The 17,890-nt window shown below is 34.5% G+C and overlaps 1 protein-coding gene across 2 annotated transcripts in view; it reads left to right on the plus strand.

Annotated features, from left to right (window-relative positions):
* Positions 1-17,890, plus strand: part of Itfg1 (integrin alpha FG-GAP repeat containing 1) — a 259,553-nt gene that overhangs the window by 25,791 nt on the left and 215,872 nt on the right. For both annotated transcript variants that reach the window (XM_047528280.1, XM_047528281.1), the window contains one exon: positions 6,016-6,110. In XM_047528280.1, the coding sequence (XP_047384236.1) occupies positions 6,016-6,110 (95 nt within the window). The remainder of the gene's footprint in view (positions 1-6,015; positions 6,111-17,890) is intronic.

Here is a 17,890-nt window from a genome sequence, read left to right on the forward strand (position 1 = left end):
TACAAATTATATTGAACATCTTTGATGTGCTTAATGGCCAGTTGTAAATTTTCTTTGGAGAAGTGTCCAATCCTTGATCATTTTTATTTATTTATTTATTTTTAAAATTTGTATTTTTATTGGTGCAGTGTAATTATACATAATGTGGGGATTGTTACATTTTTATATTCAGTATAATTTGATTAATATCCTTTCCCAATAGTTGCCCTTTCCTTCTCTTCCTCCCTCCACCTGATCCCTTCCCTTTATTCTACTGATTTCCCTTTGATTTTCATAGGCTTACCCTCTACCTTTCTTTTCCTTGTGCTCTCTGTCTTTCACATATGAGAGAAAACATGCAACCCTTGACTTTCTGAGATTAGCTTATTTCACTTAACATATTATTCTCAGGTTCCATTTATTTTCCCGTAAGTAACATAATTTTATTCTTCTTTACGGCTGAATAAAAATTAATGAATTTTTATTCATTAATAAATGTATATTTATACCATATTTTCTTTATCCATTCGTCAGTTGATGGACACCTAGACTGTTTCCATAGTGTGGCTATTGTGAATTATGCTGCTATAAACATGGGTCTGCATGTATCCCTATAGAATGCTGACTTCAATTATTTAGAATACTGAGAAGCGATTTAGCTGAGTTATATGGTAGTTTCACTCCTAGCCTTGAGAGGAACCTCCATAGTGATATCCATAGTGGTGTTACTAATTTACAATTCCACCAACAGTGTAAAAGTGTTTCTTTTTCTCTACATCCTCTTTTGCATTTATTATTTTTTTATTTTTGATGACTGCCATTCTGACTAGTGTGAGATGAAATCATGGTTTTGATTTGCATTTCCTTGCTTGCTAATCATATTGAACATATTTTCATATATTTGTTTATTTGTATTCTTTTGAGAAGTGTCTGTTTAGTTCATTTACCATTTATTAATTGTTATTTTGGTGTTTTTTGAGTTCTTTGTATGTTCTGGATATTAATCCTTTGTCACAATAGTAGGTACCAAAGATTTTCTCTCATTCTGTAGGTTCTCCACGTTCTTAATTGTATCCTTTGCTGAGCAGAAGCTTTTTAATTTGCTTCCATTTGATTTACTCTTGTTATTTTTTCCTGAACTTTACTCCTATTGAGAAAGTAATTTTGCCTGTGCCTATGTGTTGGAGTTTTGATCTTATGTTTCTTTCTAAGAGTTGCATAGTTTCTGGTGAAATTTCTAGGTCTTTGATCCATTTTGATTTCATTTTCATGCAGAATGAGTAATAACGATACAGTCTTATTCCTTTATATATGGATAACCCATTTTCCAGCACCAGTTGTTGAAAAAGCTGTCTTTTTCTCCTTTTTCAAGGATCAGGTGACTGTATCTGTGTGTGTTTGTCTCTGTGTCTTCTATTCTGTTTCACTGGTCTGGGTGTCTGCTTTTATGTGAGTACCATGACGTTTTTGTAACTATAGCTTTGCAGTATACTTCACATTCAGCTATTGTGATATGTGATGCCTCTGACTTTTTTTTTTTTTTTTTTTTTTGGCTTAGAATTGCATTAGCTATTCTGGGTCTTTTATCCTTCCAAATGAATTTTAGGACCTTTTTTTTTTTTTCCCTATTTCTGTGGAGAGTGCCTTTGGTATTTCAATGGGGATTGTATTCAATCTGTATATTGCTTTTGGTAATATAGCCATTTTAACAATATTAATTGTGCCTATCCATGAACATGGGAAGTCTTTCTATCTTCTAAGGTCTTCTTCAGTTTCTTTCTACAATATTCTATAATTTGCATTTTAGAGGTCTGACCCCCTTGGTTAAATTTATCCCTAGATATTTTATTTTTTGAGGCTATTGTGAATGCAGTTACTTTTTTGATTTCTCTCTCAGCAGATTCATTATTGTTGTATAGGAAAGCCATGGATTTTTGCATGTTGAATTTGTACATGCTACTTACTGAATTTATTAGCTCTAGCAGTCTTCTGGTGTAGTTTTTTTAATCTTCTGCATATAGAATCATGTCATCTGCAAATAGTGATAATTTGACTTCTGTTCCTATTTTTAGCCCTTTTATTTCCTTCTCTTGCTTTATTGCTCTGCCTTTGTCCATTTGTAAATTAGGTCTTTTGGTCCTTCAGTTGTAAAAGTTCTCTTTAGTCTGAATATTAGACTTTTGTAAAGAAAGGATTTGCAAATGTATTCTCACATTCTGTGGGTGGTTTTTTCACTTTTTTGATGTGTCCTTTGATGCTCAAAGGTTTTTAATTTTGAATGGCTCAGTTTATTTCTTTTTAATTTTTGGTGTCATATCTAAGAATTCATTGCCATATACAAGGTTATTAAGATGTACCCCTTATGTTTTCTTATAAGTTACAGCTTTTTTATCTGTTTTGAGTTAATATTTTTCATATACTGTGAGGTAAGCTTCTAAATCAATTCTTTTTCATGGTCTTGAACTCTGAATTAATATGTATTAAAGAGAATTATTGTTATTTTTCAGTCTTAAAAAACCATCTGTGACATTGTCATTTATTTTCTTAGTCTTAAAATAAAAATTTAAGACAAATATAAGAGTTGAAATCACAAAACTCTTTGAACAGATAGATCTACATGACCTTGCATCATTACATAGTTCCATATGGTGCCAAAAGAATAAGCAGCAAAAATGAAAATACATGAGTTGGACTTCATCAAAATTAAAAACTTGATTTTTAACATCATTATAAAGAAAATTAAAGACAACCCACAGAGATATTGGTAAATTGATAATATTGGTGAATTAAGTAATAGATAAAAATCTACTATCCAGAATATATAAAGAACACTTATATTCAATATTAGAGCAATACATAATATGATTTTTAAATGGGTAAAGAATATGAATACATAGTTTTCTAAAAATAGCCAAAAGCACATGAAAACATACTCGGCATCATTGCTTGTCAGGAAAATACAAATAAGACCCCTAGAATGGCTATATTAAAAGAAATGAACAATAACAAGTGTTGATAAACATTTGGAGACATTGAAACCCACCTACTTTGCTGACAGGAATGTCAGATGGTGAAATCACTTTGGAAAATTCTTCAAAAAGTTACCTTATAGCCAAACCATTCCACTCTTGATACCCAAAAGAGTTCAAATCTCCATGGACACTTGTACATGAATGTTGATAGCAGAAAAAAAGTAGAAACAAGCCAATGTCCTTTGACAGATGAATTAATAAACACACTGTACAGATACTCATATAATATTCCACCATAAAAGAACTGATACATGCTTCAACACTGATGAACTTGAAAACTTTATTCTAAATGAGAGAAGCAAGTTACAAAATGCCACATGTTGTGTCATTATACTTATATGATATATCCCGAATAGGGAAATGTGAAGAAATAAAAAAACAGATTGGTGGTTGTCAGGGGCTAGAAGAAAGGGAAATAGGGAGTAACTCATGAATATGGGGTTTCTTTTTGAGGTGAGGAAATGTTTGGGAATTAATAGTAACTGTTGTTATGTGAATATGTTAAAAACCACTGACTTGTATACTTTAAAAGAGCAAATTTTATGATATGTGAAGTATATCTGTTTTAGTCCACTTTTTCAGTGCTGTGACTGAAGGACCTGACCCGAACAACTATAGAGGGGAAAGGGTTTATTTAGGGCCCACAGTTTCAGAGGTCTGAGTCCCTAAGTGGCTGCCTTCATTCTTAGGGCTCAAAGGTGAGGCAGGACATCATGGTGGAAAAGTGTGGCAAAGGGAAGCAGCTCACATGATGATCAGATAGCAGAGAGGAAATATCCACTTACCAGATACAAATATATACCCCAAAGCCACATACCCAATGCCTACCTCCTCCATTCACTCTGCACCTGCCTTCAGTTACCACTCAGATAATAACCATCAGGTGCTATATCTGCTGATTGGATCAAGGCTCTCATAATCCAGTCATTTCTTCTGTGAATCATCTTGCATTGTCTCACATGTGAGTTTTTAGGGACATTTCACATACAAACTATATTATTCTGCCCCTCCAAAAGCTCACCCTCATCTGACTATGCACAATACATTTAGTTCATTCCCAAGAGTTCCCATAGTCTTAGTAGTTCCAAGATGGCTCAAAGTTCAAGTCCAAAGTCTACTGTGAGACTCAAGGCAATCTTACAATGTGAGCTCCTGTAAAATTAAAAGCAATTTACAAGTATTCAATATATAATGGTATAGAATAAACATTTCAATTCATAAAAATAGGGGCATAAAAAAATGGATATTAACAAAGCAAGACTGAAATCCAGCTGGGCAAACGTGTCCTGTAGCTCTGTGTCTGGCACCTGGAGCACATGGCATCATGATGTTCTTTCTAAAGAGCTTGTGTAGATCTAACCCTGTGGCCTTACTGATTGCAACCCAAGTGGTCTTTCTGTTGGCTTGTCTCTGCTTGATCACTGCAGCTTTCCAAGGACAATGTCCCTCATTACTGGCATTTGTTAATCTCAGGGGTTCTCCACTACAGCTTTGGCTTCCTCCTCACATCTCCACACGTTGCCCTCTCAGGGGGTGCTTGTAGAAACTCTGACCCTGCTGCATTTTGCCTGGCCTCCCAGGCCTTCCTTTGAAACAGTGGTGGAAGCCTCCATGACCCCCTAACTCCAGCATCCTGCATTCCTGTAGAACCATCATCACCTGGTTAATGCCATGGTCTGCTGTTATTTCCAGCAGTTTCCAAGCCTTCAGGACTGCAGCAGCCTCTGAATGCCTGGATAGCAGAGCATCCTAGGCACTCTTGTTCAGGGGTGCCCCACTGATCTCTTCTCAAGAGAATTTTTACTTTTATTCTCTTGAACTTGAGGTGGGTGTGGTCTTGCCAACTCCTGACATTCCCTCAAGCTATCTTACTTATTATCTTTGGCCAGTAGTTATCATTTCTTTAGTAACAGTGATGTCTTTAACAACTGCAACTTCCTTAGCCCCAGTAGTACGCCCACCTTTCAAGTCCAAGTTTTTCAAATCTTTCTGCTCTGCTTTCTGCTCCTGATTATCATAATAAATTTGGCTAAAAGCCTCCAGCAATATCCATGCTACCTCCTGAATGCTATGCTGTCTGGAAATTTCTTCCACCAGATTAAGAAGGCCATCGCTTTTAAAATCAGCCTCACAGAAAGTCTCAGGACACCAGCAAAATGCAGACAGCTTCTCAGCCAGAAAATAATACGAATGGCCTCCACTCCAAATTCCAGTAAAGTTCTTCTCTGATCCCTCTTGAGTTCTGTCTTTACAGTTCATGGTCCTACTGGCATTTCTGGTCTCCTGTGCTCCCACCAGAAATGGCCATTAAGTTCCTCTTACAACAGTCTGAAGCATTTCCAACTTGCACTGCTAAACACTTCAGAACACCTCCAACCAGTTCCAAAATGCTTAAAACACTTATGAGCTACATGATCAGGATAGTCACAGCAATGACCCTACTTCTGGTACCAATTTCTGTTTTAATCAGCTTTTTCGCTGCTGTGACAAAAAGGACCCAACCAGAAAAACTGTAGAGGAAGAAAAGTTTATTTGGGGACTGATAGTTTCAGAGATCTCAATCTGTACACAGCAGACTCCATTCCTCAGGGCTCAAGGTGAGGCTTAACATCAAGGCATAAGAATGTAGTAGAGGGAAGCAGCTCACATGATGATCAGAAAGCAGAGAGAGATTGACTCCAGTAGCCAGATAAAAAAGCCACATCACCAATGCCCCACCTTCTCCAGCCACAACCCACCTTACCTTCAGTTACCATTCCATGAATCCTATCAGGTAATGAGTTCACTGATTGGGTTAAGGCTCTTGTAACCCAAGCATTTCTTCTCTGAACCTTCTTGCATTGTCTCACATGTGAGCCTTTGGGGGAAAACCTCACCTCCAATCCATATCAATATCTCAGTAAAAATAATCTTTAAAATGTTTGGCATGCAGAGAGACTTTTCTATTTGAGCAATACCAATTTGATGTTTACCTTAAAAAAGTTATTTTTATTTTATATTTTAGAAATTTATCATGGCATCCTGCATTGACCACTAATAGTAAAATGCGAATTCCACATTCTCATGCATTTATTGATCTGACTGAAGATTTTACAGCAGGTAAGTTGCACAAAATTGTGAAATATGTGATTTAAACTTCCAAGAAGTACAGGATTTTATTTACTTTTTTTTAGTTTTTAAATTTTTTAATTTTATTTGTTCTAAATAGTTGTACATGACAGTGGAATGCATTTATACATTTTGATAGATCATACATAAATGGAGTATAATCTATTACTGTTTCTATTTATTTTTGACTCTTAACTTAGTACTCATTTGCTAGTAGACTGAACGTTAAGACCCAAATGTTAAAAGGCTATAAGAAAGTCAATTAGAAACATGAAGAAAGTACTGAGTATAATAAATAAGTTTTTAGTTTTTGTTTTTGTTGCTTGTTATTCACCTCAGAATTTGAATTCTCCCATTTTGTGAATTCACGATAATTTTGTCATGTTGCCTGATTTTTTTTCCTTTCTTTTAAAAATTTTTTGATTGATGCTAAAGAAAAATATTTAGCTTATGTACCCCAAAAAGATCTTTTAAAGACTTTTTATTGTGGAAAATTTTCAACATAGAATAGTAGACAAAATATTATTAATATATTCACATTTAATTACCTAATTTAGTTAGGAATGATATCTTACTTATTAATGCCAGTCTTATTTTAGTTCTATACCCATCCACAAGTCTCTCCCACCCCAGATAATTGTTAACACAATCCCAAACATATAATTTCATTTGTATAGTCTCTATTTCTGTAGTCATCAGAAAGTCATTTTGAAACCTAATTTAATAATAAAGTCAAGTATCATCACCTATCTACTCACTATTCAAAATACTCTCCTATTCGAAATTCTCCTTAATGTTTTTATTAACTCGGGAGCTAAATAGGGCTCATAACAGACAAAAACACATTATATGTGTTGTAAAATTTCTGTCTAGATTCTGATTCCATCCCCATGGTGTTAGCATGTTACTCTGGCTTCTGTTCTCAGTATTTAGATTTGGAGTCTTAACCAGAATCAAACTTTGTAAAATCAGCAGGTAGGAGTAATGGTCAAGAATACTTCTAGTGTTTTACTGTGTGTTTCAAGCTTATTAAGGAGACAGATCATTTAAGTTTTCATTTTTTTGTGGTGTTAAAATTGTTCTTTAGCTTAGGTTTTGCTCAGCATGGGTCATCTAATATAATGGTCCCTAATGGTTTTAAGCAGCTATGATAATCATTGTCAGGTCCATTATTTCAACAAGAGTTGCAAAATTGTGACACACTAAGTATTTCACTCCTGTGTATATATTATTAGTTGGTGTTTTCTATTTAAAAAAAAAAAAAGCCTTCCACCATCATCTTTGGTCAACTATACCTCTTTAGTGTACAGTGTGCCAGTCAAAGATAAACGCTTTATTTTTTCTCCTCCCCATTTTTTGCCTCCAGTTTTCAAAGGCTTATGATCTGATTTTGTAGTCACTGAACTAATTGCAAATCAACGAAAAGGCCAGGTGACTACCAAAAGTAATAAACTTTCTTTTAAGTGTTCCAAGATGAGTCATTTAAATTTTAAGAAAGAAGAGGCAAATAAAATAGTCTATAGGCCTCTTATTAATTCAAGATTGGTTATGAATTTTGCTAGTGCATTTTCACTCCTGTGATATAATTAGCACCCAAATATACTCTGAATTTTTACTGATTTAAACAAATCCAGTCCTTTACCTGATGAGTTCTTTATAGTTCTAAGTTGTTTGGTTTCAAATATACACTTACACTGGAAAAAGAAGAGGAAATTGAAGAAGGAAAACAGTTTATATTTAGTGAGGCTTATCTGGTACACTAAATCATATGAAACTGTCAATAGTGAAGATATGAGTACATTGCCATGGAAGTGGTTTTTTAAATTTATTTATTCACTCAAAATATCTGTTAATCACAAGGCTTTGATATTTGAAAATCATCTATAGATTAGTTTACTAAGCCACAAAGCAATTACTACTAGCGTACCCATTTTTAGAGAAAAAAGCAAAGAAATACCCTGAAATTGGTAGCTGGTGTCATTGTCCAAGCCCAGATCCAAAAGGAGTGGTTCTCCATCCAATTGTGAACAGATCCCACCACATCCCACCCTTCATGTTTTTTGAATACCTTCACACTGACTTTTGTGCTTGGGATATTTCAGTAAGAAAAGTGACAGGATCTGGTTTGCTTTAGTATATTGGGCATCTTTCTAATATAAACTATGAGAAAGTAATTCTGATGCAATGAAAGAGATGCCAAAGGATTCAAGGTTAATGTCATCTATTATTAGCATGTAAAACTGAGGGAAAGATCAGTGAATTGTGCTTATAGAATTCTGCCCCCATGGGAGATGTAAGGGTCAAGTCCAAATTCATCAATGAGAAGGATGAAGAGAGATGGACTCTCAGAGCATGAATTTCCATCTAGAATTTGTTCCTTGCTATGTCAGTTTTTTTCTCCCAACCCCCTCAGACTGATTGTCTGGGTTAATATGGTAGAGATCATGTTTGCTGTAGTAGAGATAGGAAGTGACTGGCTGAATGCAATAGCAGTGTTGAAAAGCTTCCCGAGTCACATTTGGCCCAGGCTTCTCCAGGGAAGATGGACAGAGGGAAAGGAGGTGTGGTACCAAGTGAGGGCTTGTCACAGGACTCTGGAAATTTGGAAGTGGTTTTAAATGATCACTTTTCATTTGAGGAAATTCTGTAGTTATAGGCTAATTTTTCTGTTACCTCATTGACATTACACACACATACCTTTTCAACATACAATTTTTTTTAGGAAATTCTGTCATGATATTTTGAGTTCAATAATATTAGACTTCCTTAAACAATATTGACTTTGCATTTAAATAAGTAATAAAGAATTCTTGGGTATTCTTGGGCAGTTAACAAAATCTGCCTTATAAAATTCTGAAATAAAAGAAATCAAAGCCATTTGTTTACAGGAGGAATGATTTTGAGCAAAACAATCTATTGTATAAGTATATGCATGTAAATAAATTCTGCTGTCACTTTTAGGAGGTTAAAATATATTAAGGAAATATTAAGAATTCTGATTACTAGAGTTGTGATATTCAAACTACTATCTGTCATTGAAGTTATTTCAGCATTCATTGAGTACCTGTTCCATGTAAAGCCCTCTGTAATACATTTGTGAGTTACAAAGATGACAAGAAGTGTATTTAACCATCAGAGATCATTTAGTTAGTCTGGAAGAAGCAGACAAGTTTAGCCATAGTAAGTGACAGAATGAAATAAATGTATATTAATTAGACAAACTGTTCCTTAATGACAAAGGAAGTCATCCCACAATGCTTAGGACTGTGGAACCCTACAAAGTTGATCTAAGAATTTGACCAAATTTTAAAATATGGTGAGTTATATACTTCTCATTGTCCATAGTGTACTCATTCCTTAGGACATAGAAAACTTTCTGAAGAATAAGCTCTTAAGGGAAAAAAAAAAAAGACAAAAAACAAAAACCTTTTTTTGGCATTACTGGGGTTTGAACTCAGAGCCTGTGCACACAGGCAAACACTCTACCACTGGGGTACATTCCTAGCCTTTTTTATTTTATTTGTTTTTTTTAAGACAGGGTGTCACTAAGATCCATAAGCTGTCCTTCAGCTTGCCATCCTCCTGCTTTTGCTTCCCAAGTACCTGGATTCATAGGCCTGTGCCACCATGCCCAGTTAAAAAACCTCTTAATGTTAGTTGTGCTTCCTATAGGAGACAAAACATGTAATGCAGTTAATGAATTCTCAGTACCAAAGCTTTTTTCCTCTTTTTACATTTTTTATTTGTTCATTAATTTTTATTTTATTTTTTCAGATGTCGATAGACCTTCATTTTGTTCCTTCTTTTATGTGTGGTTCTGGGAATCGAACCCAATTTTTGTTTTGTTTTTTATTAACTGCATTTGTCCTCTGTTGTCTTATTTTATGTACATTTTTTATAAGTTCCTCAAGGAAAGTTCCTGAAAAGGAAATAAACAGTTAAACAAGTATAAACATTTTTAAGGAAGCAAAACACTGCCCTGTTGCCCAGCAGAGAAGTTTGAGAGTGCAAATTTCTTCCACCTTTGTCAACACTGCTTATTATCTTTTTTAATTATTGCCCAGTTTGATATGGGATGGAAAATAATGGTATTTAATTCTGATTTTGGGATGCATTTCACAGATTATTATTGATATACATTTTCATATATGAGTTGACCATTTCTATGTTTTCCTTTATGAAATGCTGTTTTCCTTTTCAGATCACTGTCTCTTCCTAATGTTTCTACTTTGGTTTAAGTTCTGTTATTCTGTCAACCACAGACTTACTTAAAACCACTGGCAATTTTGACTCATGACTGCTACAGCTGTCTAAATAGACTTTAAGTATTGAAGTCACTTAATACTCTAAACCATTCTATATACTAATCTGATCACATTATTCCCATCATCTCATTTGCTTCAGTAATACATCTCAAGAAATTTAAGTCTGGCTGTTAGTTCTGCAGACCACCCCTCCTTTCATAACAGCAATGGCCATCAATTAGCTAGAGCAGATCCTTAAACACTGTTTTTCTCCTGCAAATGAAAATCAGCCTTACCATCGGATTAGCTCATTTGACAACTAAAGAATAAGTATCTGCCTTCAAAAAACAGAGACAGAATATCAGAATCCAGGTCCTTTTCCAACATGTAGATCTTTACTTTCTCTTGATATTCTTTATTTGGGAGAATTTGATTTTCATTAAAAAGTATTTGAGACAATAAAGAGAGATGCCTACATGCAGGTGTCCATTGTCATTTTGATCCTAGAACTTAGAGAAAACAGGTCAAGGTCATAGCCTGAAGTTTGGGAATCTTCTACATTTTTGAGGCCCTGGAAATAGGCTAAGAACAGAGAACTACAAACTCCATTTGCTTTTGAATTATTTTACAGTAGCATTATTATAGTAAGAAATTAAAACACGTCAGAAGTCCATTCAGTTTCTTCAGCTGATGTGTTCTCTTCAGATCTACACACAATTTTGTGTTTGGTCCAAATTGAATTAAGTGTGTACATAATTGTCATTCTGTCTTAGTTTAGATATGTTAGTGTATCAGCAGTATAGATTGACTTTTTATAGATTCATATTGTTCCATTATACAGAGATGCTATAATTTACTTAATTATTCATGTCTTGGTGGCCAGTTAGATATGTCTCTTTGAACAGTGTTCTACTAAATATTTTTGTATGTATATCTCTATGTTCTTGTGCAAACGTAAGTATACTAGCTATTCTCAGAAGTTTATTATGATTACATATGTGGATTTTCCCTTAAATAATCTTTGTCGGAAAAGTGGATAAAGAATAAACTAGGATAAACAAATAATTACAACTTTCATTTTGAATTTTAATAAATATTGTTGTTTCCCGTTTAGAGTTTGTGCCAATTTACCTTCTGACAAAGAGTATATAAAAGTAGTTGTTCTTACCAAATTTGGTATTTTCTAAGTTTTATATTCTATATTACTTAATTATTAATTATATATTATTTCAGGCATACAAAAATAGACATAACATCTGACATTTTCAGTTTTCACACTTTCGTCAGTATCCTGGGGAAAATTGTATCTTGTTTTGATTTGCATCTCTTGAGTTATGTCATTTATGTTAAACAACTTTGCATAAACTTACCATTTCTAATTCTTTATCATGGAATTGCCTATTCAAGGATTTACCCTTTTTCTGTTAGGTTTTTTCTTTTCCTTTTTTCTTTTCTTTTTTTAAGTTTATTTATAAAAGTTCTTTCTACCTTAAGGAAATTAGTTCTGCTTTGTGATATATGATATATAGATAGGTAGGTAGATATATATGTTGTATAATGTTTTACTTTGTATGAATTCCCTTTTCCTTTTGATCATATAGAACTGATACGTATTTATTAATCAGATTTATATTTCATGGTGTCTTTGTGTCATGCTGGGAAAATACCAGTTGGATATAATATTTTGTATGACAAAGTTCTTAATTATTGTTGGTGGTTTTAAACTTTTGCATTTAAATCTTTGATACGGTTGAATTTTTTCATTGATCTTTTAGTTATATATTTAAATATTCACCTCTCCATTTTGATAGTACTGAGTGTTCCTTATTCAACAGTACAGAACTTCTAACTGCTGCCTTGCTAAAGAGGAATTAAATTCTTCACTTGTTGTTTACTTGCATTCTTCATTATGGACTACGTTGGTCTGTTATTCTTCTGGAAGTTTTTCCTTAAAAGGAACAGTTTCAATCATTGATCATTTAAATAAGAGATTTATTGTATTTATTCTTTTTTAATTTTTAAAATTTTTTTACACACTTCATTTTAATTCATTGTACTCAAATAGGGTGCATCATTTTGTTTCTACGGTTGTACGCTATGTAGATTCATACGATTTGTGTAATCATACATGTACAGAGGGTAACAGTGTCTGTCTCATTCCATCATTTTTCATACCCCCCCCCTCGTACTTCCTTCTATATAATCTAAAGTTCCACCATTCTTCTCACTCCCTATACCCCCACCCCCATTATATATCATTCTTCACTTGTCATGGAAAACATTTGACCTTTGGTTTTTTGGGATTGACTTATTTCACTTAGCTTGATATTCTCCATTTCCATCCACATATTTGCAAATGCCATAACATTATTCTTCTTTATGGCTAAATAATATTCCTTTGTGAATATATACCACAGTTTCTTTATCCATTCATCTACTGAAGGGCATCTATGTTGGTTCCACAATCTAGATATTGTGAACTGGGCTGCTATAAACATTGATGTGCCCTGTTACTGTAGTATGCAGATTTTAAGTCCTTTGGGTATAAACCAAGGAGTGGGATAACTGGGTAAAAAGGTGGGTCCATTCCAAGTTTTCTGAGGGTTCTCCACACTGCTTTCAGAGTGCCTGCACCAATTTGCAACTTCAACAGCAATGTAAAAGTGTGCCTTTTTCCCCAGATCCATGCCAACATCTATTATTGTTTATGTTCTTGATAATAGCCATTCTGATTAGGGTGAGGTGAAATCTTAGGGTAGTTTTGATTTGCATTTCTGTAATTACTAGATATGTTGAACACTTTTTCATGTATTTATTAATTACCCATATGTCTTCTGTAAAGTGTCTAGTTCCTTGACCCATTTATTGATTGGGTTCTTTACGCCAAATATAGGTGTAAAGTTTTGTAAGTTCTTTATAAATTTTGGAGATAATTGCTCTAAATGAAGTGCGTGTGAAAAAGATTTTCTCCCACTCTGTATGCTCTCTTTTAACGTTCTTGATTGTATCCTCTGCTGAGAAAAAGCTTTTTAGTTTGAGTTCAACCTATTTGATCCTTGCTTTAATTTCTTGTGCATTGAGAGTCTTGTTGAGGAAGTCTGATCCTAAGCCAACATGATGAAGATTCAGGTCTACTTTGTCTTCTGTTAGTTGCAGGGTCTCTGGTATAATTCTAGATCCTTGATCCATTTTGAGTTGAGTTTTGTGCAGGGTGAGAGATAGAGGTTTAATTTCATTTTTCTGCACATCGATTTCCAGTTTTGCCAGCACCATTTGTTGAACGAGCTATCTTTTCTCCATTGTATATTTTTGGCTCCCTTGTCTAGAATGAGGTGACTGTATTTATGTGGTTGTCTCTGTGTATTCCATTCTGTACCATTAGTCTACCTGTCTATTTTGGTGCCAATATCATGCCATTTTTGTTATTATTGCTCTGTAGTATATTTTAATGTCTGGTATTGTGATACCACCTCTTTCACTTTTTCTACTCAGGATTATTTGGCTATTAGAGGTATCTTATTCTTCCAGATGAAGTTCATGATTGCTTTTTCTATTTCTATAAGGAATGTCATTAGGATTTTAATTGGAATTGCATTGAATCTGTATAGTGCCTTTGGTAGAACAGCCATTTGGACAATGTTAATTCTGCCTATCTAAGAACATGGGAGATCTTTCCATCTTCTAAGGTTTTCTTGAATTTCTTTCTTTAATGTTCTGTAGTTTTCATCGTAGAGGTCTTTCACCTCTTTTGTTACATTGATTCCCAAGTTTTTTTTTTTTTTTTTTTTTTTTTTTTGAGGTTACTGTGAATGGAGTGGTTTTCCTAATTTCTCTTTCAGAGGATTCATCAATTATGAATAGAAATGCATTAGATTTACACGTATTGATTTATATCCTGCTTCTTTGCTGAATTCATTTATTAGTTCTAGAAGTTTTCTAGTGGAGTTTTTTGGATCTTCTGAATATAGGATCATGTCATCATCAAATGGAGACAGCATGAGTTCTTCTTTCCCTATTTGTATCCCTTTAATTCCTTTGGTCTGTCTATTTCCTCTGGCAAGTGTTTCAAGGTCGATGTTGAGTAGAAGTGGTAAAAGAGGGCATCCCTGTCTTTTTCCAGTTTTCAGAGGAAATGCTTTCAGTTTTTCTCCATTAAGAATGATGTTGGCCATGGGCTTAGCATAGATAGCCTTTACAATGTTGAGGTATGTTCCTGCTACTCCTACTTTTTCTAGTGCTTTAAGCATGAAGGGGTGCTGTATTTTATCCAATGCTTTCTCAGCATCTATTGAAATAATCATGATTTTTTAAATTTATTTTTATTGTAAACAAATGGGATATATGTTGTTTCTGTTTGTACATGAAGTAAAGACATACCATTTGTGTAATCATATATCTACTCTGGGTAACGGTGTTTGATTCATTCTGTTATTTTTCCTCCCCCCCCATACCTCCCACCCCTCTTTTCCCTCTATACAGTACCTCCTTCCTCCATTCAGGCCCCTGTCCCACCCCCCATTATGTGTCATCATCCACTTATCAGCAAGGTCATTTGTCCTTTGTTTTTTGAGATTGGCTTATCTCACTTAGCATGATATTCTCCAATTTCATCCATTTGCCTGCAGATGCCATAATTTTATTATTCTTTATAGCTGAGTAATATTCCATTGTATATATGTATACCACAGTTTCTTTATCCATTCATCCATTGAATGACATCTAGGTTGGTTCCACAATCTGGCTATTGTGAATTGAGCAGCTATGAACACTGATGTGGCTGTATCTCTCTAGTATGCTGATTTTAAGTCCTTTGGATATAGGCCAAGGAGTGGGATAGCTGGGTCAAATGGTGGTTCCATTCCAAGTTTTCTGAGGAATCTCCACACTGCTTTCCAGAGTGGCTGCACTGATTTGCATCCCCACCAGCAATGTATGAGTGTACCTTTTTCCCCGAATCCTCGACAACACATATTGTTGCTTATATTCTTGATAATTGCCATTCTAATTGGGGCGAGATGGAATCTTAGGGTAGTTTTGATTTGCATTTCTCTTATTACTAGAGACATTGAACATTTTTTCATGTATCTATTGATTGCTTGTAGATCTTCTTTGTGAAGTGTCTGTTCATTTCCTTAGCCCATTTGTTGATTGGATTATTTGTATTCTTCTCATAGAGTTTTTAAGTTCTTTATATATTCTGGAAATTAGTGCTCTATCTGAAGTATGAGTGGCAAACATTTTCTTTCACTCTGTAGGCTCTCTCTTCACATTGCTGATAGTTTCCTTTACTGAGAGAAAGCTATTTGGTTTGAATCTATCCCAGTTATTGATTCTTGCTTTTATTTCTTGTGCTATGGGAGTCCTGTCAAAGAAGTCTGATCCTAAGCCGACATGATGAAAATTTGGACCTACTTTTTCTTCTATAAGATGCAGGGTCTCTGGTCTGATTTCAAGGTCCTTGATCCATTGTGAGTTGATTTTTGTGCAGGGTGAGAGATAGGGGTTTAGTTTCATTCTGCTGCATATGGATTTCTAGTTTTCCCAGCACATTTTATTGAACAGGCTATCTTTTCTCCACTGCAAATTTTGGGCACCTTTGTGTAGTATGAGAAAATTGTATTTATTTGGATTTGTGTCCATGTCCTCTATTCTGTACCATTGATCTGCCTCTCTATTTTGGTACCAATACCTTGCTGTTTTTGTTACTGTTGCTTTGTAGTGTAGTTGAAGTTCTGGTATTGCGATACCCCCTGTTTCACTCTTCCTGCTAAGGATTGCTTTAGCTATTCTGGGTTTCTTATTCTTCTAGATGAATATCATGATTGCTTGCTCTATTTCTGTAATGTACATCGTTTGGATTAATTGGAATTGCATTGAATCTGTATAGCACTTTTGGTAGTATGGTCATTTTGACAATATTAATTCTGCCTATCCAAGAACATGGGAGATCTTTTCATCTTCTAAGGTCTTCCTCAATTTCTTTCTTCAATGTTTTGTAGTTTTCATTGTAGAGATCTTTTACCTCTTTGGTTAGATTGATTCCCAAGTATTTTATTTTTTTTGAAGCTATTGTAAATGGAGTTGTTTTCCTCATTTCCCTTTCAGATGTTTCATCGCTTGTGTATAAAAATGCTTTAGATTTCTGCGTGTTGATTTTATAGCCTGCTATTTTGCTGAATTCATTGATGAGGACTAGAAGTTTTCTGGAGGTATTTTTGGATCCTCTAAATATAGAATCATGTCATCAGCAAATAGTGACAGCTTGAGTTCCTCTTTTCCTGTTTGTATCCCTTTAATTTCTTTGGTCTGTCTAATTGCTCTGGCTAGAGTTTCAAGGACAATGTTGAATAGAGGTGGTGAAAGAGCACATCCCTGTCTTATTCCCATTTTTAAAGGGAATGGTTTCAGTTTTTCTCCATTAAGAATAATGTTGGCCATGGGCTTAGCATAAATAGCCTTTACAATGTTCAGGTATGTTCCTACTATCCGTGTTTTTTCTAGTGATTTGAGCATGAAGGGGTTTTGTATTTTGTTGAACGTTTCTCTGGGTCAATTGAAATAACCATATGATTCTTATCCTTAAGTCTTTTGACATGATGGATTACGTTTATTGATTTATGGATGTTAAACCATCCTTGCATTCCAGGGATGAACCCCACTTGATTGTGGTGCACAATTTTCTTTATGTTTATGGATACAGTTTGCCAGTATTTTGTTAAGGATCTTTGCATCTATATTCATCAAGGATATTGGTCTAAAATTTTCTTTTCCTTGATGTGTCTTTTCCTGGTTTGGGTATGAGGGTGATATTAGCTTCGTAGAATGAGTTCGGTAGGGTACCCTCCTTTTCTATTTTCTGGAATACTTTGAGAAGTATTGCAATGAGTTCTTCTTTGAAGGTCTTGTAGAACTCAGCTGAGAATCCATCTGGTCCTGGGCTTTTCTTGGATGGTAGGTTTTTAATGCCTTCTATTTCATTGCTTGATATTGATCTGTTTAAATTGTGTATGTCCTCCTGGTTCAGCTTGGGAGGAGCATATGTCTCTACAAATTTGTCAATTTCTTCGGTAGTTTCTATTTTGTTGGAATACAGATTTTCAAAGTAACTTCTCATTATGTTATGTATCTCGGTGTCTGTCGTGATATTTCCTTTTTCATCACGAGTTTTACTTATTTGAGTTTTATCTCTCCTCTTTGTTAGTGTGGCTAAGGGTTTGTCTATTTTGTTTACTTTTTCAAAGAACCAACTTTTTGTTTTGTCAATTTTTTGAATTGTTTCTTTTGTTTCAATTTCATTGATTTCAGCTCTGCTTTTAATTTTTTCCTGTCTTCTACTACTTTTGCTGTTATTCTGTTCTTCTTTGTCTGGGACTTTGAGCTGTAATGTTAGGTGATTTAGTTGTTGACTTTTCATTCTTTTCTTCAATGCGCTCCATGCAATGAATTTTCCTCTTAGTACCACTTTCATAGTGTCCCAGAGATTTTGATATGTTGTATCGTCATTCTCATTGACCTCTAAGAATTTTT

This window comes from Sciurus carolinensis, chromosome 16 (genome assembly GCF_902686445.1).
Source record: "Sciurus carolinensis chromosome 16, mSciCar1.2, whole genome shotgun sequence".
NCBI lineage: Eukaryota > Metazoa > Chordata > Mammalia > Rodentia > Sciuridae > Sciurus > Sciurus carolinensis.